General features: G+C 42.4%; 1 protein-coding gene across 3 annotated transcripts in view; it reads right to left on the minus strand.

The window, feature by feature from the left end:
* Positions 1–21,939, minus strand: part of LOC109955681 (traf2 and NCK-interacting protein kinase-like) — a 31,598-nt gene that overhangs the window by 7,191 nt on the left and 2,468 nt on the right. For 2 of the 3 annotated variants that reach the window (XM_020592088.1, XM_020592087.1), the window contains exons 3-18: positions 14,981–15,037; positions 11,181–11,306; positions 10,837–10,947; positions 10,661–10,751; positions 9,636–9,766; positions 9,432–9,486; positions 9,263–9,341; positions 6,188–6,363; positions 5,948–6,020; positions 5,646–5,856; positions 5,350–5,511; positions 4,829–4,915; positions 2,160–2,312; positions 857–1,132; positions 296–393; positions 35–96 (exon numbers count right to left, since the gene is read on the minus strand). In XM_020592088.1, coding sequence (XP_020447744.1) covers positions 35–96; positions 296–393; positions 857–1,132; positions 2,160–2,312; positions 4,829–4,915; positions 5,350–5,511; positions 5,646–5,856; positions 5,948–6,020; positions 6,188–6,363; positions 9,263–9,341; positions 9,432–9,486; positions 9,636–9,766; positions 10,661–10,751; positions 10,837–10,947; positions 11,181–11,306; positions 14,981–15,037 — 1,948 coding nt within the window. Of the gene's footprint in view, positions 1–24; positions 97–295; positions 394–856; positions 1,133–2,159; positions 2,313–4,828; positions 4,916–5,349; positions 5,512–5,645; positions 5,857–5,947; positions 6,021–6,187; positions 6,364–9,262; positions 9,342–9,431; positions 9,487–9,635; positions 9,767–10,660; positions 10,752–10,836; positions 10,948–11,180; positions 11,307–14,980; positions 15,038–21,939 lie in introns of all 3 variants that reach the window. The other variant, XM_020592089.1, reaches the window with a different exon arrangement.

Raw genomic sequence — 21,939 nt, forward strand, 5'->3', positions numbered from 1 at the left:
GGGGGTCGGATTTAGGGGGGGCAGGAGGAGCTGCCGCTGCCAGGCCGTGGCTGCAGCTTCTCCACTCGGTCCCACAGCGGGCGCTGCTCCACATTGCTGCCACAGAAATCAATCAAACTAATTTGAAATTTAAACATTTACAGGCTAACAATTTTGTTTGTCCAATCTATCCACCCATGTGGTCAGTGGCAGCAGTAGCAATGTTCCTATAATATCCTATCCAACTTTAACTTGCTTAAATGAGTGCAACTGCAGAAATCAAATGACAAAATCATTAAGGGGTCTCTGAACTTACCCAGCATTCCTCTGCCCACCCTGGTTGCTGGGCTGTGATGGCAGAGGGGACTCTCGACGCGACAGTACTGGGGACCTAGACGTTGTCCTCACTGGCACCTGGAGGAGACATTCAGAGGTTCTCACACAGTGGCAAGTATGTGTTTATTAAGATGATCTTATTAAACTGACGTCAACAAATAGTAATTTTATTAATGAAACACATGTGTCTGCACAAAAGTGATCTAGACTCATGACTGAACAGACTACACTGCATCACCATGTCAGTGTCAGTGTAAATCATCAATATTTCAGCCATAGATGCTGAGCACAGAAACAATTTCTATGTTTTGAAGATACAAAATTCTAAGTTTGACTTCTGAATGTCACTTGTGCATAGAAATGCAACGTTTCTTATTTTGTTTCAGTACATGAATTTCATAAGTGTTCAGTGTTGATATTCAACAGAGCAAACCAGACGCACACGGTCAGCAGCATGATAGTGAAGTGACTGGCATGAGAGGAAGGGGAGGGAGGGGGGAGTCAGAGAAGGGGTTGGAACGGGCCGTCAGCTACTCCTTACCTTGGGAGGCACGTCTTCACTGCTGGCCTGATGTTCGGCCCTAGTCTGGGCCTGAGGGTGGTGGAGGGGAGGTTGGGGCTGGGGGTCAGTGCGTGCGGGCGACGGATGGTGGTGGTGGTGATGGTGGGGGTCCTGAGAGCGCAGGTGGAGTTGTGCAAAGCTAGAGGTCACGCCACCGGGCTCGCTGAAGGACTGGGAGCGAGAGACCACGGGCGGAGGAGGAGAGGGGGCGGCGCTGTTGCCACTTTTAAGGGCAGCCAGGTGGGACCACTGTACCTTATAGGGAGAGAGGGAGCCAAGGAGGGTACAAGAGGAGAGGAGAAAGGAGAAAGTAGGGGAGGGGAGGTGAAACAAACAGACAACACAGTGAGACATAAGGGAAGATGTGCATGGCTTTTCCACGTACATGTACACACATAAATATGTGTGTGTGTGTGTGTGTGTGTGTGTGTGTATACACATATACATACAGACACAGCACTACACAACACAGTAACATGCTTTACTCAGATCCATTGTTCAATATTTTGGGAAATGTTGAATTTCCTGCCAAGACTCACAGAAGATTGTTACAACTCTAAGAGTGCAAACGCATTAAAGCCAATGGAGTGAGATCAGTGGCATAGAGCAGAAATTATAGAATTTATGAGTTGATCTATTCTTGGACTGTTCAGTGAAGGAGAACTGAATCTGTAAAAGCACATATTTCTCCATGGTAGCAATTTTATAATACCCTGCCCCGGATCTACATATGGGTATTGCTGGTGTAGATGAGTGGTTTCAAGCCTCAGACTGGTCCCAGGCAACAAATAAGAATATGTTTAGTTTTATAAGTGTTTGAGTAAGCACTCCTTACAAGGAGAGATTAAAATGGGGAGTTTTCACAATGGAAAGAAAACTATTATCTAAATACAACTGACATGTAGAGCAGCATGGTGCAGGATCAGTGTGCAGTAAGTGATGTCAAAGAGTTTGGAAGTGTATGAGCCATATAGCTGAACTGGAGTGAGATACAGCTGAGATCCAAACAATTAAAAAAACAACTAAAAAGGAATGTTAATATTTAACAGACCTTACTGTTTCATCGTGGACTCTTTTCTACCCATCTAAGCTTGCAACTGTAGATTTCCACACAGAAGAAGAATGTGGACTTAAAGATAAACACAGACACTATTATTGTACTATCCTTGTCAAAAAAGCAAGTTGCTGTTGCTTTGTTGTTTGACAAAACCACATCCAGCAGCAAGGGAGGAACAAAGTCACAGGACTGGATGGAAACGGACTAGGAAGGATGGAGGATTACCTGAGGCTCCATGGGCCGGTGTATGGCAGAAGCTTCAGAGGAGGAGCTGCCATTGGAGAACGGTTCAGAGGAACGGGGAGGTAGAGGGGGCTGCTTGGGAGGGGGGGCACTCTGAGGGGAGCTCTGAATATTCTTTCGGTACCGCTCGTCAGCCTGGGATGGGGGAATCATACAGGACAAAGACAGAATGAGAGTCAGGACGAACACTTTAATGATGAATGAATGAAGGTGAAATCAAAGGAAAATGGGAAAAATGAAGCTGTAGGGAACCACATGTTCAAAATAACTGGCAATGATCCAGTGTGTGCAGAATCACATATGAATAACATGTTTTCTTTTTTTATTTAAAATGGTTCCCATCTCCTTGTTTCTTCCAAATATTATGGTCTCATAGGGATCTTTTGTGTATTTAAGAATCTTTATATTTCACTGACAAACTCAACAGTAACAACTGGTGACAATGACATTAAACATGCTTGAAGCCCATTCAAGGCAGCCACACAAACATACATGTGGACAGACACACAGAAAAAGGCACTGCTCAAACAAATACATCCTTGAATTTGAATAATGAATGGAAGAAAAGATCACTGTTAATAGCACGAAACAGCTCTGCTAATGACAGGAGACACTGCTCTGGTGTCCTGCATGTTAGTTTGGACCTCAGCCATTCACATGCAATGGCCCAGTCCACACACACACTTGGAGTCAAAACAGCCAAACTGAAGAACTTCACAGGTTGACCATCCAAGATCAAGAGAAATTCCACTTGAGAAACATTTATGGTTCTACACTGTTCTGAAGAGGATAACCTTTCACTCAAATTACGGCGAAATTTTAAAAAAGCATAAATGATGCTCAAGTAAGCAAGAATGGAATTATATTCTAATGGGGGAAAACTGAAACTACAGATTTAAAAAGATGAAAATAAGACTGGCAGCTTGTTCTTTCTTCCAAACATACAAGTTGATTATTTCTCTCGCTCTTGCTCAGCCTGCTCCAAGTGCAAAATTAAGACAAAAACATTTCAAACATCCCAAAGGTAGTCAAATAGTCAAGGAGGCTAGCAACGGTGCAAGTGAGAGCAAGTGTCAAGAGACAGGGGAGGAGAATAGCTCCGCTTCATTCAGGACATAAAGCAGTTGGTTGCTGGTAGTTGTGAGCCTGGAGCTTTTCCCTTCTCTACCATCCTCCCCACTGTTTCATTCAAAAAGGGTCTGGCTGAAATAGTCATAACAATTTAGTTATTGCTTTGGGATAACACCACTGCATCCAAACCAGAAGATGAATACTAAATTGAATGTAATTATCCGGGCTAAAGAAAACTGTTACTCATCATCATGTTCACTAAGGCTGAGTGAAGACAAGCAGGAAGAAGCTGGAAAGAGCAGGCAGACGAGTAGGCAGAGCCGAGGAGGAGGATCACCTCTCTGATAGGCTGAGGAGGACGACTGACAGGCTCCAAACTGTCTGCCTGGGGAGGTTCAGAGCCAGTGGGGGTTTCAATCTGAGTGGGGCTGGGGGAGATTTCAAGCTGGCTGGGACACGTCTCATCAGAGTCAGTCTTCTCTAGTATTGCCTCCTGAGATTTGTCGTTGTCTGAGGGGATCGTCTGAGGGGCTCCGGAGGACTCGTGAGTGCCTCTGGCTACAAAAACAACACTGTCAAGGACCTGAGCTTGTGGGGTTGTCATAAGGGCTCTGTCAGGGGGCAGGGTGGAGGTCTGTGGAGCTTTGCTATGGTCTGAGGGGAGTTTGCTGTTGTTGCAAAGCTGCTGTTTGGAGTCGTGCTGGAGCGACAGCAGGTACGCCTGCTCCTGCTGCAGGCGCTTATGGAGTCGCTCGGCCTTGCGCTGCTCCTCGAGCTCCCGCCACTTGAACTCCTATTGCAGAGTGTGGGGTTGATTTAAGGTGGTAAGATGAGAAGTAACGGCTAACAGCAAATGTTGGCCTGACGAACTCAGGCTGACTAAAAATCAGTGCTGTCTTTTAAACCCTATTTTTAAAACCACATTTTTACAGACTTCAGCAGTGATCCTCTTTACATGTCTCTGTTGATTCTGTTTTGTTCTGTCGCTTTTAAGCTGTTTCTAACTTGTGCTGGCTAGTTTATAAACTTTTTCAGTCTTTATTACAAAGAAAAAACATGATACAAACTAAACTAAGCTAATCTAATTATATTAAAATAAATTTGCATGAAGAACTCCAAAATCTGAGTTTCATAATCATTGCGCCAATTACCGAGGTGGTTCACTTCAGAAAAATGTGTGAAAACAGAAGCACTGACGAAGCATAACTTATTAAAAAAGTGAGGTGCCTAGTTTTTAAAGGAGAACTCGCAAAGTTTCATTCATAAACATGGCAACAAATAAAACTGTCAAAACATGAACTCAGATTGAACCATGGTTTCATAAAGTCTTGATTTTACTCATAAAGTATTCAGAGTAATGCTCGAGTGATATCTTGTTCTCAAACTAAACCCGTGCTTAGGAATATTAAAGGCTTTAACACACGGATCAATTTTATCTTTACTGAAGTCTTGATCCAGAGGCATTGGCCATAACAACTGTAAAACTGGCAGCAAACACAGGAGGAAGACAATGTTGTTGATGTACAGAGGAGTTTGAAAGTAAGAGTGTGTGTGTGTGCACGTGTGTATGAGAGACTGACCAGCAGCATGGCCTGTTCACGGAGCAGCTGCTCCTGCAGCATCTCCAGGTGTCTCTGCTCCTCCTCCAGCTGACGTCTGATGTACTCCTGTCAATCACAGCAAGGGCATCCAAAAATAGACTCAAATGTCTAGATTTATGTCTGCATGGCTTTTCCACTGTTGATGCTGTTTGTCCATTTTGAATAAGCAATATATACTGCAGTCAAAATCTAATTTGGCATGTTCTCACAGATGATGTGTCAAGTATACGACCCTAAAATCCATTTTCATTCACACTGAGTCAAGTTGTGATCTTCATCCCAGGTGCTTCTTTAATTTACATTACTAATACAAACATACCACTTTCTGTTCTGTTTTGTTTGTGAGAACTGTACTAGTGCCAACTCTGAACCATCGTCTGTAGCCCTAGCACATCTCTTTCACCAACTACCAAATTCTACCTGCCGCTGTGAACAGAAGGGACCACCAGTCGATTTCAAAATTAGACATTCTAAGTAGAAATTTTTTTCTTTAAACCGACCTGTTCACGATCATTCCGTCTCTTCTCGTCCTCGGCCCGCCGCCGTTCCTCCTCTTCTTTGCGTCTACGATCCATCTCTTCAACACGCCTCTTCTCCTCCTGCTCACGGCGACGCTGCTCACGCTCCTGTTGTCTCCTCATCTCCCGTTCCCGTCGCTGTTGCTATAGGGACAATACACAAGAAATGTAAAAACAAAAACTCATCAAAAACATTATTTGCAGCAATCAGATCTCTGGGTCTCATCTGACTGAGCAATCTGTGACCAAGTCTTAGAAAAAGAAAACCATCATCTGACCTCTTCCAGGCGCCTCCTCTGCTCCTTCTGCTGCTCAATACGTTTCTGCCTTTCAGCCAATAGTTGGCGCTTGTACTCCTCCTGCTCCCGGAGCTGCTGCTCCTGGAGGAGCTGCTGGCGACGGAGCGCCTCTGATCGCTCCTTGTTCTCCTGCTGGAGGCGGATAAAGTCGCGGCGCAGAGTAGACTCACCTGGCACGTTGACAATGGAGCTGGATGACAGGATGTAGTGGGACAGAAGGGTTAGATTAGCTCGATTTAAAAGATCTTCCAACAAGCAGGTAAACGAGCATAAGGTCATACCTGGGTTCTCCCTCCTGCTCTGGGGCATCCTCCTCCTCCTCCTCACTGCCACTGTACTCGTACTCAGTCTCATCTGTACATGAAAAAACACAAACAAGTCACTCAGAGCCACTCACCACAGCTATATATAATACATTGACAGCTTCCATGTGATTATCTGTTGGACAAAGTAGACATTTTTCAGGTCACACAGAAAAGAGAGTTACTAGTTGGCAAGTGAAGACATAAAAACAAACGCACCCTTCTCTCCCCTCTTCTTCTTGGTCCGGTCAATGTGGTCTTTGAGCTGTATACGGACTTGCCTCTCATTGGGCTGGTCTCGGATAAAGGGGTGCTTCAGCAGCTGCTCTGTTGGGGGGCGCTGAGTGTAGTTCTTCACCAGACAGCTCTCGATGAAACTGAAAAACTTTTTGGACCTGCAGAAATTGTAGAGGAAGAGCAGAGAAGGAGAGTCAGAGAGATAGGGAGGGTGAAAGATAAAAAGAGATACTGGGAGCCAGACAACTATTTCAGCCACATAAGAACAGAGCACAGCCCAGGATGCTAAGTAAAATGGACATTTCAGCAGATGGTCTGATGCCAAATTACCCATTGGTACTAACAACACTGAGGTCGCTCACACACTCCACAACATAACAACAGCCTCTCATTTCTTGGTGTACACTGGGGTTTATGTATGCAGACGGGCAGCATGGAACCACATCACTATATATATATATTTATATACACAGTGGTGTGAAAAAGTGTTTGCCCCCTTACTGATTTCTTATCTTTTTGCATGTTTGTCACACTGTAATGTTTCAGATCATCAAACAAATTTATATATTAGTCAAAGATAACACAAGTAAACACATCATGCAGTTTTTAAATGAAGGTTTTTATTATTAAGGGAAAACAAAATCCAAAACTATATAGCCCTGTGTGAACAAGTGTTTGCCCCCTAAACCTAATAACTGGTTGGGCCACCCTTAGCAGCAACAACTGCAATCAAGCGTTTTCGATAACTTGCCATGAGTCTTCCACAGCGCTGTGGAGGAATTTTGGCCCACTCATCTTGGCAGAATTGTTGTAAGTCAGCCACATTGGAAGGTTTTCGGGCATGAACTGCCTTTTTAAGGTCATGCCACAGCATCTCAATTGGATTCAGGTCAGGACTTTGACTAGGCCACTCCAAAGTCTTCATGTTGTTTTTCTTCAGCCATTCAGAAGTGGACTTGCTGATGTGCTTTGGATCATTGTCCTGCTGCAGAACCCAAGTTCGCTTCAGCTTGAGGGCACAAACGGATGGCCGGACATTCTCCTTCAGGATATTTTGGTACACAGCAGAATTCATGGTTCCATTTATCACAGCAAGCCTTCCAGGGCCTGAAGCAGCAAAACAGCCCCAGACCATCACACTACCACCACCATATTTTACTGTTGGTATGATGTTCTTTTTCTGAAATGCGGTGTTACTTTTACGCCACACATAATGGGACACACACCTTCCAAAAAGTTCAACTTGTGTCTCTTCTGTCCACAGACTATTATCCCAAAAGTCTTGGGGATCATCAAGATGTTTTCTGGCAAAACTGAGACGAGCCTTTATGTTCTTTTTGCTCAGCAGTGGTTTTCGTCTTGGAACTCTGCCATGCAAACCATTTTTGCCCAGTCTCTTTCTTATGGTGGAGTCATGAACACTCACCTTAACTGAGGCAAGTGAGGCCTGCAGTTCTTTGGATGTTGTTGTGGGGTCTTTTGTGACCTCTTGGATGAGTTGTCGCTGCGCTCTTGGGGTAATTTTGGTCGGCCGGCCACTCCTGGGAAGGTTCTCCACTGTTCCATGTTTTCGCCATTTGTGGATAATGGCTCTCACTGTGGTTCGCTGCAGTCCCAAAGCTTTAGAAATGGCTTTATAACCTTTTCCAAACTGATAGAGCTCAATTATTCTCTTTCTCATTTGGTTTTGAATTTCTTTGGATCTCGGCATGATGTCTAGCTTTTGAGGATCTTTTGGTCTACTTCACTTTGTCAGGCAGGTCCTATTTAAGTGATTTCTTGATTGCGAACAGGTGTGGCAGTAATCAGGCCTGGGTGTGGCTAGAGAAATTGAACTCAGGTGCGATAAACCAGTGTTTTGACAGGGGGGCAAACACTTGTTCACACAGGGCTATATAGTTTTGGATTTTGTTTTCCCTTAATAATAAAAACCTTCATTTAAAAACTGCATGATGTGTTTACTTGTGTTATCTTTGACTAATATATAAATTTGTTTGACGATCTGAAACATTACAGTGTGACAAACATGCAAAAAGATAAGAAATCAGTAAGGGGGCAAACACTTTGTCGCTGAACCTAAATATTCGTTTGTTGGGTAGGTAATCATTTAGCATTTGAATATTCACCTGCTGACAGCCCCTATGAGTGAGTGCGGGTGTGTGGGGTTGTCTGACTACGTGTCGGCCCTGTGATAGACTGGCGACCTGGGTGTACTCCGCCTCCCACCCAATGTCAGCTGGGATTGCCTCCAGCCCCTCTGCAACCCTCTTCAGGATAAGCGGTATAGATAATGTATGAATGGATGGATTGTAGGCAATTACCTACAATCTTGTCAAAAAAGTCCAGTGGTGGAGATCATTCAGGTAGCAGTTTCTGCTGATAACCACTGTTTCTGGTTAGAATGACCACCAGCAGGGTCATACTAGCTGTCGCTAACTAAACTTAACGCTGTGAATTAAATGATGACAGGACAAAAGTGGCTGCTGTCAGGTTTGTGACCTTGCTGCAGCCAGTGGACAAACAGACAGCACACAGCGTCTGTTGTTAGCCGAATATTGTTTATGAGGTAAAGAGGCATCATTCTCTAACACCACTGAAAAATAAGAGTGAACTGGGGGCTTCTCTGTCGTTCCACCAACTCCAACAGAGTGAGACGTCTTCACAGGTAAAACTATCAGTTGATTTTGCATCAGTGATGGTAATGTAGCACAATGTGTGTGCATGCAAATGGTTATGATCTGTCGTCTCTTCATCTGTTACATTAAATATCACATAATTTTCATTATCGTTCTGTTTTGTTTTTGTAACTGGAAGTACTCCCAGATGGGCAAAAAGGTAGTTTTAGCTGCAGCACAATGTCTGTAGCTGCCTGGTCTAAGGTTGGTGATAAAATTAAACTGTACACAAGCAAACACAAAGAGGCCAAGTGTGAAATGCATACATAAACTATTATAGGCTAACGTGATATATCAGGATGTATTAGTGTGAAAAAAGGATTGGAAAGGATCAAATTCTCACTAATGCACACACAAAGTATCCTTTCCGGGTGTTACTCACCATTTTTTAGATTTGAGCCTAGGAGGAGGGTTTCTTGGAATGAGGAAGAGCGCACGCATAGGGTGCATGTCACAAAGTGCTGAAAGGAGATACACAAACATTCATAAGTAAGAATTTAAGAGACTGAACCAACACAGAAACACTAGTAGTAATACAATCTGTGACTTACGTGGTGCTCCTTCAGCCATTTCAATAGCTGTGATACCACAAGACCACAGATCACTCTGCAAGAAAAGATAACACCAGTCACCAGAAGCCACATCAAATACACATGCTCAGTCAAATCAAGGTGTTCATAGGTACAATACACCTGTTTCACACAAATACTCAATGTCAAGATTGGAGTGCTTGAGACGTCTGTGGAGGTTCTTACTCTGTAATCATATGTAGCGTCTGGGTTCTCGTCACAAGCAATGACCTCAGGGGCCATCCAGTAAGGAGTCCCGATGAAGGTGTTCCTCCTCCCCACTGTCCTGTCCAGCTGAGCACTAACGCCAAAGTCCACTGGAGAGAATAATGAGACCACAGTCAACAATGTGCTTTATGTTCATGTTCTTTGACTCAACTTTCAGGAGAGACTGGGGCCTGGAGACTTGTGGCTTTTGTCTCTTGGTCCTGAATTTCTGATGCTGCCTGATGGCCTGTCTTTGGTTGTGGAACGTTTATGAAGGCCCTGAAAATCCTTTCTTCTTACTCAGCATCTTACTTTTAGTATCGGGGTCCTACATTAACACACAGTTTTCTACTAAATCTTTAACAGTTCTATTTATTTCACAAAAATATTAATATTTCTAAATTTTTCCTTTGCTTCTCAAATTTGAAGTGGGTGAGGCTCTGCTGGAAAAACAGGATTAAAGCTGTGCTATAATTAGCATAATGACAACTGTGGGGCTTCTGCTTGGATTGCCAACAGTGTAATTGAAATCTGATTAAACTCCAGCTGCACAGTCCTGGAAAAGCAGATTTGCCCAGTTTATGAGTGGAAAAACCTTTAATACCCAAATGTTTTTTCTTACTTTGCCACATGTAGAAATACTTAAGATTTGATCAGTTTTCAGGGACTTTACCGGGTGACATTTGTTTCTGATCCACAGCATGTAAATACTGATGAATACTTCAATAAATCTTTTTGTGTGTAGTATCCAGTTGTTTTAGTATGTTTTCCTCTGACCGTATTCTAATACACATGAATCGTGCTCAAGACACCTCTTCAAGCGGACTCTGGTGTGTCACACTGATCAAAATGAACTGGATTTTGGGGTCAAGTGTATTCAGATCTGGGCCTAGGTCCCTAATGTGAAACCACCCTAAGACTACTAGCCTTTATCTGGGACAGGCCAGATTCAGCAGCACAACAAATGTTCAACACTGAGAAAGGTTAACCTGTGCTGCACTCACCTAGTTTGACTTCAGCATTTTCAGTCAACAGGACGTTCTGGCCCTTGATGTCACGGTGGATAACATGGTGGGCATGTAAGTGGGCCAGACCCTAAGGAGGAGAAAGTGACACAAGGCATGAGTGACTGAGAGGAGAGGTGAGAGGAGGAGAAACATGGAGAGGAGAATGGACTCACTCTGAGGATCTCTCGGGAGATGTAGGCGATCCAGTCTTCCTTCAGTTGGTTTCCCTTGGTGTTCTTCACCAGGTCTGTGATCGAACCAGCACCGCAGAACTCCATCACGAGCTACACAGCACATACAAAACCATCACAAGTCAGTGACACCTGACCAAAGCAATAACGTTTTAAATACATGACCACTGTAAATGTTGCCTGAGTATTGACAAGAGACCACAAAGTTAAACAGTAAAACAATATGACAAAATAGGAGAAAAGTACAATAGGAAATAGAGAATTTAAACCCGTCTGCTACACGTTTTCTTCCTTGCATATTTATTATTCATTCTTTGAAGACTTACCCATAGTTGGTCATCATGTCCTGGGGGGCTCTTCTTAATGAAAGCACCATAGTAAGTGGCTATGTTTCTGTGATGAGAATACTTCTTCAGCATATTGATCTCCAGTTTAATTTCCTCCTCTTCATCCTAGACACAAAAACAGATGTTGAAAAGACTTAGTCTTTGCCCTAGAAAATCTTTATTATGAAATACAGTAATCACTGTGGACATTGACCTCTGATCTTCATTAGGCCTTGAGTGACATTTCATTCCACAGTTAAATCAATTTACTTCACAGCAAGCGTCAAGCTAAGCGACAATGCCCCAGTGCGGTTTCAGTGCAGCCTGGCTGAACCTTATTCATTTCTCTATGTAACAATGCAGTATACATTGTTCATTTACTGGCAAATGTTTTCTTTGTTTGGGGATTAATGATGCATGAGTGAGTCTTACTGTGCACTGATGTATACCTTAGCCATTATTGTTAATCCCTTGTGTGGAAAAAAACAAACAAACAGAAACCAAACACCAAATATACATTAGATTGATGGCAAATTCCCCACAGACATAGTATTATTATCCTGAACAGAGCTGTTTAGACTTGCAAATACAGCTAATAACGCACATAATACAGGGTGCAGGGTCACTTAACGGAAGAAGAATAAATCAGGAATTTATTGATGCCTTTATCAATCGAACAGTATAGACATTACAATCACACACAAGTCCTGTAGATGTAGATTCCAATAAGGAGCTCAGTGGGCTTGTCCAGAGTGTGAAAAAGCTCAAATCAACAGCCAGACGCTAAACAAATCCATGCAATGTTTAGTGTCTGTTGGAAACAATGTTTAGTGCAGGTAAAAGGAGTGAATCTGTCCAATATCACATCTTCACCAACTAGCTGCAGTGCTAACCCCTTGCTTGCACTCAGTAGCATCTTGACAATGATTAACAGTGACACACTAACTGAACACATGCAGGGATCACCCTGCGCGAGGTTTGTTTATGGCTACAACACCTCTCCAAGAGCGGGGCAAGTTACCAAAAGAAAGGGGCGGTTGTACAGCTTTTTCACTGCAGACTACACCATGTGGGGGTTCACCTCAAATTGATTGTATTTTAGTTATGACCAGGCTGCTAAGAACACATAGAGAAATGTAGGAAAATGAGATGCCATGTGTAAATATTACCACACTGCATAGTGTGCTATGCATCACTTACAGCAAAATGGCAGTTGGTTGTCTATGCAGCCGGCCATACTGCCGCTGCATGGCTCGTTTGAGTTGACGTAAGCCCTTCTGTTGTGCTCACCCTCCCTCCCCCACCTGGCCCCTCTCTGCTGTACAGCTGTGGGATTATCACACTCCCAACTGTGAAAACCTCTCTGCCACAAGTCACATAGTGAGGGAGAGACAGACAATCATATGGTGATGTGCATCAGAGGGAAACAGAGAAGAGGAGGAGCGGAGCGCAGAGGATAAGAGGGAAAACAATGCATCTGCATACAGGATAGAGATCTGTGCTATTAGGTCACACAAATCTACAATATTCAACAGTCTCAAAATCTGTTGAATATCATATAAAATGGTGGCTTCTCAGTATAAAGGCTTATTTTTTCACTTCAGGCCTCCTCTACTCTTCAGACGAGTGGAGGAGTGTTTGGATTTGACACTGTGGAGCAGGGATGTGGGTCACAGTGACACTGGACAAGCCAACATGCCTGTGGAAGAGCTGTGCAACCAGAACAGAGAAGAGAGAGCCACATGGCCGCACTAAACCGCAGTGAACATCAGGTAACCAACGTAAGATGAGGAAAAGAGTTCTTTCATTACATGAATGTGTAAGACAATATTCTCTATCTATTCAGCTCCTTGTGCTTCCTTTTAATGAATGACCATGAGGTTTAGGGCTACTGCATATTTTCCTGGTCAAATGATTAATAAACAAGGCTATAAAATGGCAGATATTAATGGAAAAACTCAAGCCACAATTTCCTGAAGCCCAAGGTGACATCCTCAGAATTCTTTTCTTTGACTGATCCACAGTCTAAAATCCAAAGACACTACATTTACCACCACATAAGACAAAGAAAAGCAGAAAAGCCTTTGATAAGCTAAAACAAAGGGATTTTTTTTCTAGCAAAGTTATTCAATTTTATAACATTAACTGATTTTCAAGATAGTTTCTTATTAAATTGGTGACAGCGGAACACAGCCCCACGATAAAGTGTGTCATTTAAATGCTAAATGCAAATATTATACTGTTCAACACCTACAAATTTAACCACAGTCACAATGACTTGCAAGTCACTGTGAAGTCTGTAAGTAAATGAGGTGTACTACTTTAATGGCAGAGACAATACACAGTGAATCATTCAACTATGTGCCCCTAATCAAAATCTGGCTTAGCTGCAGAGTGATGTACAGGATGACATCCGTCTGGTCTGGGACGTTCACTAGCACCAGTCTTAGAGGCACGCCTCTCCTATCAGCCAGTGTTATTTACTAAAAATAGCCCAGCTCTGTCCTCAGGTGTACTGCTTCAACAGCTACCCAAAACGATAGGAACCACTTATTTTCACAGCGTATGGTGAAACCGGTTTCCACTCACGAGAAACCCGCTTCATGTGACATACAATTTTCATTTAACAGAAGTACTGCAGGTTTATTGGTTTGTATGTTCCCACGTTAACAAGGCACACCTAGTGTGAGGTCCAACACAACAGGAAAAAGTTGGGCAATATTCTCAAAACTGTTTGCACATGATAAATCGGTCAAGTGTGCAACATCTGACTCATTGTGATGTAGACTTAAGGAGTGGCAGCAGACAAGTCGAGGCATAGGGAGTATCTGTTGCTGGGTCACCAGCTACCGTCATGATGATCAATGTGTCAGAATACAATGAAAATATGTGGAAAAGCGCCTTTAAAAGAATGTGAGTATGAGGCAATAGGACATGAGCCAAACAAAAAGTCACAGTGCAAATCAAAATATTTTCCCCAAAGATGATTTCTGTCATGATAAGTAGATATCACCACGCTAACATGTGGAACAAGTGCTTGTTTTTCTGATACGTTTTGATTTATTTGATAAAAAGGGATCTACTTCAGATTATTAGACCTCTGCTCACAACTGCACAGAATCCTGTTGCAAATTGCATCAAAAAGCAAAAGGGCTGCCCCCATATTTGTGATATTTTGGCTTCATTACTACACAGTGACAGGAAGTGGTGGGATACAACCACTGGTCTGTGGTACAGTCTGAATGTTGGCCGAATGTCACTCTGAAACCCCGTTATGTGTTTCTCCATAAACACGTGTGCCTTATCTCATCTACGAACAGGACCTCCCAAAGCTGAGCGCCACCTGCTGGCTACTAAATGACGCACTTCACTCAAAAAGCACGCTGTTACTTCTACCTTTCCCCCGCTGTTAATTATGGGGGTGAGACTCATAACGGAGCATGGCATTTTCTTCTCTGTAAGCCCAAAAACATTAAGACATCAGAACTGAAGGAATGAATCTACTGATTTTAATATGTGCCAGAGCAGAAGAGCAAAGACTCAAACAAATCTAAGCATAATGTTGTCAACAAGCATCTAACTGGGTTGTGCCTAATGTTTTAGTACATAATATCACTAGCTATGATAAGGACAATTTAATCTTCTGGAGTTGAAACTGTCCAAAGAAACAGCAAATTACTATTTTTTATTTTCAACCAAGCAATATGTTTTATATCATGGCATGATACGCCTTAACTTCCTCCTGTCTTTTCAGCCTGCTGCACACAATTACACTGTGAAGTCATACAGTTCAGCCTCACCTCTGTGACATCCATGACCTTGATGGCAGCCAGCTGTCCGGTCTTGACATGTCGTCCCTGTGAAGAAACAAAACGCAGGTGAGTGTTCACAGTCCACATGGCAAACTCATTGTGCTATTATTAACTGTCAACTGGGTGATGATGATGATTAATGACCTAAGGAAGCTAGTACCTGTGTTACTGCTAGAAACACAGTGAATCTAAATAAAATTTGATTTTCATTATTGTCAACTGCTATTTCACATGGAAAACTAATCAAATGAAATCAACTGTTTAAAAGTTCCCATCGTCAAACATTACAATCTCAAGACACAGCCAACATAAACTTACAAAACACAGATGGTATATTATTCCCAAGCTATATCGACCAGACATTCCCAGGCTTCTCACCCCAATGCCACTCCTTACATTAACAAAAGACCAAAATAGAAGCCTCTCCACAACGACCCCAACCCCCAAATCTGAGAAGAGATAAAACATGGAACATTTTTGGGAGCTGGCCCATAGGAGTGTGGGTATTCCCCTTCTTCTCAAGAACAATGCTGCAGTGATAAGGCATCCCTTTACTGGTCACTGCAGCGACTGCATCAGACAAACGTACATCAATACAGCTGTGCAAGAAGGACAAGTAAAAGCACCACTCATACGAACACCCCCACCACCACCTTAGCCATGCATTCCAAAGTCAACTGAAACGGTATGGGTTATGACAATAAAAGCCATGCACTTTACAATGCCCTTAATCGTGGCCACTTTGATGCCAGGGGTCAGTGACACAAAAACAAGTGACATCTCCATGGACTGGCTGCTAGCGCTGACACAGCCAACTCTGCTGGCTTCACAGGCCACAGGTGAAACCCACAGGGACTCAGTCTACCTCATCCCAGTGTCTTTGGTGCACTTAGACTGTCCTTCAATAAAAAGTCAGCTTGTAGTCAAAGGATTTATTTATTCATTGACATATCCTTTGACATTAACCCAGTTAAGCAGTCACTTTACAGTCAAGCAGATAAATCCCTTGCATTAAAAAGTTAAAATTCACTATTTACACCTTCTCAAATGTGAGGATTACCTGTGTTGGGAGGACAGTACTTTAGACTCTGGGAAATGTTCACAATTATCAGACCAATCGATGAATCTACAAAATTATTAGCTGATTAATTAATAGCTTTAAGCTCCATTATATTAGTAATAAAACTGAAGTAAGACCAATACCCCAATTAGTCAACTAATGAACAAATGAGCACACAACCCAAATGTGCACGGCTGCTTCTGTATGTCCAAAGCTGAAGTGTCTAATTTTTTAGTCAGGACTGAAAATTATAAACATAATCTTACTGAATGAATTGTCCATTTACTGTCTGTACCTACAAACCCAAACTGGGAGTCAGCACTGACTCATTGCTGCCATTTGTCATGACAGGAAGCGATGTGGATTACAGCACACCCACAACACCATGTGTAAACACTGCACCTGCGGATCTTTAATGGAGTCATTTGAATCTCAGATGACTGGCTTCTCTTGTTTTGGTCATAAAAATGAACAGAAAAAAAAAGATCTCTCTTTTGAGATCTTAATAAACCAAAGCTGTTAAATGTTGACAATGCTGAGATAGTTGTGTGCAAGGCCAGCCACAATTCTGTTTACATTGGATTTAATGATGTGGTTGGGAACAGATACTGGGAGGTGAGGATACGACTGCACTCATCACTGTGATTCCTTCTCTCTGAACCTGAACAATTTACAGTCACATAAATCCAGGTGTCCGTCAGCCTCTGGGTTATCCAGGCCACAAGCCTATCACATTTCGACATGACAAAACAACTGGCTTACCGTACACAACATTAGGACATAAGGAATAGGAGAGTGACCGATAAGTTTAGCACTTACTTTATTTTAGGGTTTATACTATGCTGAACAAGTCACAGTAAGTAATTCAAGTTCAAAGTGTTTATTTGTCATATGCACAGTTAGAAAACATGTTTCCCTGTACAATGAAATTCTTACTTTGCTGTCCACATGAATGCCACAACATACAAGTGAAATATAAAGTAGATAAATAAGTAACACAAAATCTAAGGCACTTTAAGCAGCAACAAATGCAGCAATATGATAAAAATATATAAGAATACAACAGAGAATATATGCTGCATGGGAGCAGCATGTGCAGCAGAGTCTTTGTGCAATTATGCATGTAACACAAATAAGTAACACAAAATCTAAGACACTTTAAGCAGCAACAAATGCAGCAATACAAAAATATATAAGAATATAACAGAGTAATGTAAATCAGAACAAATAAAAATAGGCAGGTTTTCAAAAAGTGGAGGAAAAAAGCAGCCAAGTTTGCTCAACAGATCCTCCAAATCCTCTTTAACTAGGTTATTCTAGGCAAGCCTCACAAAGAGCCAAAGTCAACATCAGACCCAGCATATTTTTCAGCCTTGTATTCTCAAATCTGCTGTAAATTAACCATTAAAAATGTTTTATTTAAAGGGTTATTTTTCCAGTTAAAGGATTAATCATTTTAAATAAAGGATTAATCACTTATTATATCCTGTAAAGGAAGCTTTTGTGTGCTTTTACTCAACAGTATCCTTCATTTAACCCCAGCCCCCCCAAAAGAAAAACCTTTGGATGTACTATGGTCCAGTGTACAGTAGATTTTTCAAGCTGATACAAAAATATTGATATTAGAGTTAAAAAAAAAAATCACTCCTCAAGTGGGATCTGTCATTCCTTGGCTACACTACTATTAACTTGTTATGAATACTGGAGACCACCTTACATAAAGCAAGTTGCAACATTCAAGGACTGACTTGCAGCATCTGGCGACTTCTGAGTAACTTCTGCTTGATTCAAATCCAGTCTTGGCAATATCAACAACAGTAACACTGGATGTCATTTCATCCCCTCAGAGATGAACATGACAGCAGCTTCAGCATATTTATGGGCCAACTGTTGCATAGAGGGGTGCAGCTAATGGTTATTTTCATAACTGATTCATCTGTTAGCTACCCTGACAATTAATTGATCCACTGGGACATAGTGAAATATGAAATTTTACAAGGAGTTTAAAGGTCCTTCAGTGTTGCATTGAGTTTGACCAGTCCAAACATAAAGATTTAAAAAGTAGCACATTTATTTTTTAAGAAGCATTAAACAAATAATCATTTATAAAACAATTTAGTAATCGACTTATTGTTTCAGTTGTAAACTTTGCTGGGCCCCTGGGACGCTGACCCACTGCAGCTGGGTCCTGACGGGCCCCTTGAAGTCGCCTGTTAGGCATGGTTGTGGAGGGGTTATCTGAGGCCCTCCCTGGACCCCATCACAGCTCCTCTTAACCATGGCCAGATGTGCTGCTGGCCTCTCTCCAACTCAGCCCTAAACCAATGACTGAGTTGCTGCCTTCAGAGCCAGAGACATCAAGTTAAAATCTACCCCAAAACAAAATACACTATTCTAAAAGTGCTCATTTAACAGTGCTGGGGAGAAATCAAACTCAACACTAGAAACTCAATAAAAGCGAAGCTGCTCTATTAAACCGAGTGCTGACATAAGGAGTTTGTAGAAACTGAACTCTGCCATTATCAGAAGCATGTGTAAACTAAACTAAAACAGGCTTCTGGTGCAGTCATAATATTCACTGTTTGTGCAGCAGATCCACGTTTGTAATACACATAAAGTACAGTTGTCTGAGATCACTATTAGAAAACCTATGATTCATGTTTTCGGGTGGATCTTCCCTGCTCAGCAGTATCGTTAGTGGTCTGCCCACAGAGTCGGTGTGGACCGGGGGAGTGCTGCTTCCCATACACTTTTCCACTGTATCCTGATTGACCAGAACACAGAGAACCACTCCCTCCCTACATCTTTCACATTAATGCAAGATCAATTGCACTTAGCAGCTACTTCAAAAGGCTGGCTGGCTTTCTAAGCAGCTCAATGTATGCTGCCATTGTACAGAAGAGTGCTAAAACTGAGCGACATGTTCACTAACTAGCCATGTAGGTGCAAAACAAACTGGGCTTCATGTTATTAGCTCACACTGTGAGGGAAGGAGAAGACTGCTGGGTGCCATACTTTAGTTCCTCTAAAGGTCACTGGTGAGAGTCTCTGTGTGTGTATCTATATGGGGGTGTGGTAATGCAGGCTGGATGACAACCCACACTGGATCACATGAAGATCCAAGTTGACTTTCGAAGTGGCAGGTAAGTAGATACGTGGACAAAAGGTCATAAACCTCTGGCCTTGGGAAGTTTTTGGACAAATGCAGCAACACAAAACATACAGTCCATTTCCAGACTTGCTTACACACACATATGCACACTTCTACCTCAGTAACACCTATCAGATGAATGCTGAGAAAAGAAAATATCATTCAGCAGTGCATCCAGGGCTGAGTTTCCCCCTGCCTCTCTAGGGTCTACCCCTTTAGACTGCTGCTGCATACCAGCACACTGACCCAGTTCTCACATACACACAGCCTCTGCCCTGCTGCCTCTACTCCCCAGAGATGTAAGGATGAAAACTGGCAAAGAAACTGATGGGAAGAGGAGAGGTGGAGATTGAGGGAGAGAATTGTGATGTGAGAAGACAGAGAATAAAAGAGAGATGAGGAGAGAAGCTGGGGCAAGGGGAGGATGACAACACAAAGTGAAGAAGAAGAAAATGGAAAGAGCAAGCACACAAGGAAAGCTGAGTAAGTGTGACAGGGGAGGCCAGTTGATGTGACTGTGCATCTATTGATCATAGTGCAGTAGCTTTTGGCTGCTGTGAGGGATCAAAGATGCACTGTGGAGCCTTTCCTCATATCTAAAGAGAAACAATATTTCAACAACACTTGAACCAAGTGAAAGTTAGAAACCTAGCTTTGGCTGTAACTTGCTAATTTCCAAGTCTTTGATCAGGAAAAGAGGCTAACAGGGATCCCACTATGAGAAAATATCCTTACCTTATATGATGTCACGTAAATCACATAAAACTAGGCAGTAAGTGTGTTTTGGAAATCGTTTTCAACTGCCATGTGTTACAAATGAGAACAAGTTACTCTTGAGAAAATCCCTTCCTTGATTTGTAGTGGAGGTCACTGGCACATTAAAACAAGACATTTCTTAAGGAAAATGGATCTTGAAGAGAAAAGAGCTGGCAACTAAGCAAAGGCACTGGAGAAAGACAAGCAAGAGTCTGTTTTGTCTGCCAGCGCCTTTGTGTTTCATCAAGACCACTTGGGTAATGAGGTGGCTCACTGAGCTACACACAGATAGCAGCATTAACACACACAGACACACAGACACAGAGAGTTTTGTTCAGGCAGCGTGGCCAGTCAGGGGACACAGCAGGTCTTGTGACACCCATTAGGGAGACGGTCACAGTGGGGCAGTGGGATGAGAATGATATGCACACTGGGCTAGAGAGGGTGCAAAGTGGCAACTGTGTGCATCTGAACTTCACCATCTTAGCTTGAAAATGTTTCACACATCATGCCTTTCAGCTCTTCAAAATGAGCACAAGCCAACACAGTGGGTGGATAATAGATAAAGAGATAGGTATTTAGCCACATGATCTTGCTGCTGATTGCAGGCACGGCACCAAACAGACCAAAAAACTATAGGTCTTAACTACTGGATGAACGTACATGAATGCACACAAAGCACCGAGATGTGACAGTATGAAAATATGGGTGGGCATAGTCTTGACACACCCCGTGGATGCATAGCAGGCAGGGAAGCAAGTCAGCGGGGCTCTGGTGCCTCAGGCCTGACTATATTTGGCCATTCTGCAGAGCACAGAAGAACTTCCCTGCATAACATGCACAATTTGATGAATTATGTCTTTTTCTATGCTATCATTACTCTCTCATTTTTTAATCCCTATATCCAGAGTGAGACACCTGAGATAGTCTACTGAGCCAGCTGGTGCAGAGCCAGCTGATAAAAACTGAAGTAGTGGGAGAAACTCAGAATCCCTCTGCCGTGCAAGAGCAGTGCTTTCAAGGAGTGTGGACAGAAATGCGTACTTAAAGATAACTAATGACTAAAGACCAACTGAGTGTAGCAAACATACAGCATTAATGCTTCCAGTAGATGGTTAATTATAACAAACATGGAGGGTCAATGTACCAAAACTAAGAGCATAATGTGCCCTTTTAAACTAAATTAAGGAATTCAGTATTACATATATACCATAAGAGATCAAGTTTGGGGTTTCTGTGGTTACTGAATCAAAAATGCAGCCTTGCAATAAATCATCATTTTATTGGTAAAAATAAAAACAGTGCAACAAAAAACTGGTCTAGGCTGCAGCAAATTTTCTTTGTGGCCTAGTTTTCTACAGTACTTATCAAACTGATGACTCACTACTGCTGATAATACAGTAGATGTGCTCAATCTGAATATATAGGCAGGTTTCCGTTCCTACCAACCAGCTGGCCGAACCAAAATTAAGTGACTTTAAAAGGGCTTTTCAGCTAGAAAGTAATCTTCATTATGGCTGTCAGTCAAATTCTGCTGCGCTGGGTTTTCAGAAGCTGACTGTAATCTGGCACCTCTCCAGGGGCAACGGCTGCCCTCCTGGCAGAAAGAGCAGCTACACAGCCAGCAGCGCAGCACAGCCACAAGGACCTTGACATGGCATTTCAGCTCTTAGAGAGCAGCTCTCTTCTTCTAGTTTTCCAGGATAAAATGTTGAGCTGAAAGTAGTACAACACAGGAAAGATACAGGCTTTCACTAGATCTGAGCCTTGGTCTACTACAGGTGTTCACCACAGTAGGTACTGCTTGAAGTTGTTTATATAAAAATGATGCCTCATTTCAATACTAAAACTAACAATGCTTTACCTTGCTTTGAGAAATATGACTTTCTTCAAGATGCTCTCTTAAATGTTACAACACAAGCACCAGTGCAATTATTGTCTAATAACACAGTCTAAAACTGGCAAAATTATTTTTAAATC

Source organism: Monopterus albus, unplaced genomic scaffold (assembly GCF_001952655.1).
Source record: "Monopterus albus unplaced genomic scaffold, M_albus_1.0 scaffold16.1, whole genome shotgun sequence".
Lineage (NCBI taxonomy): Eukaryota > Metazoa > Chordata > Actinopteri > Synbranchiformes > Synbranchidae > Monopterus > Monopterus albus.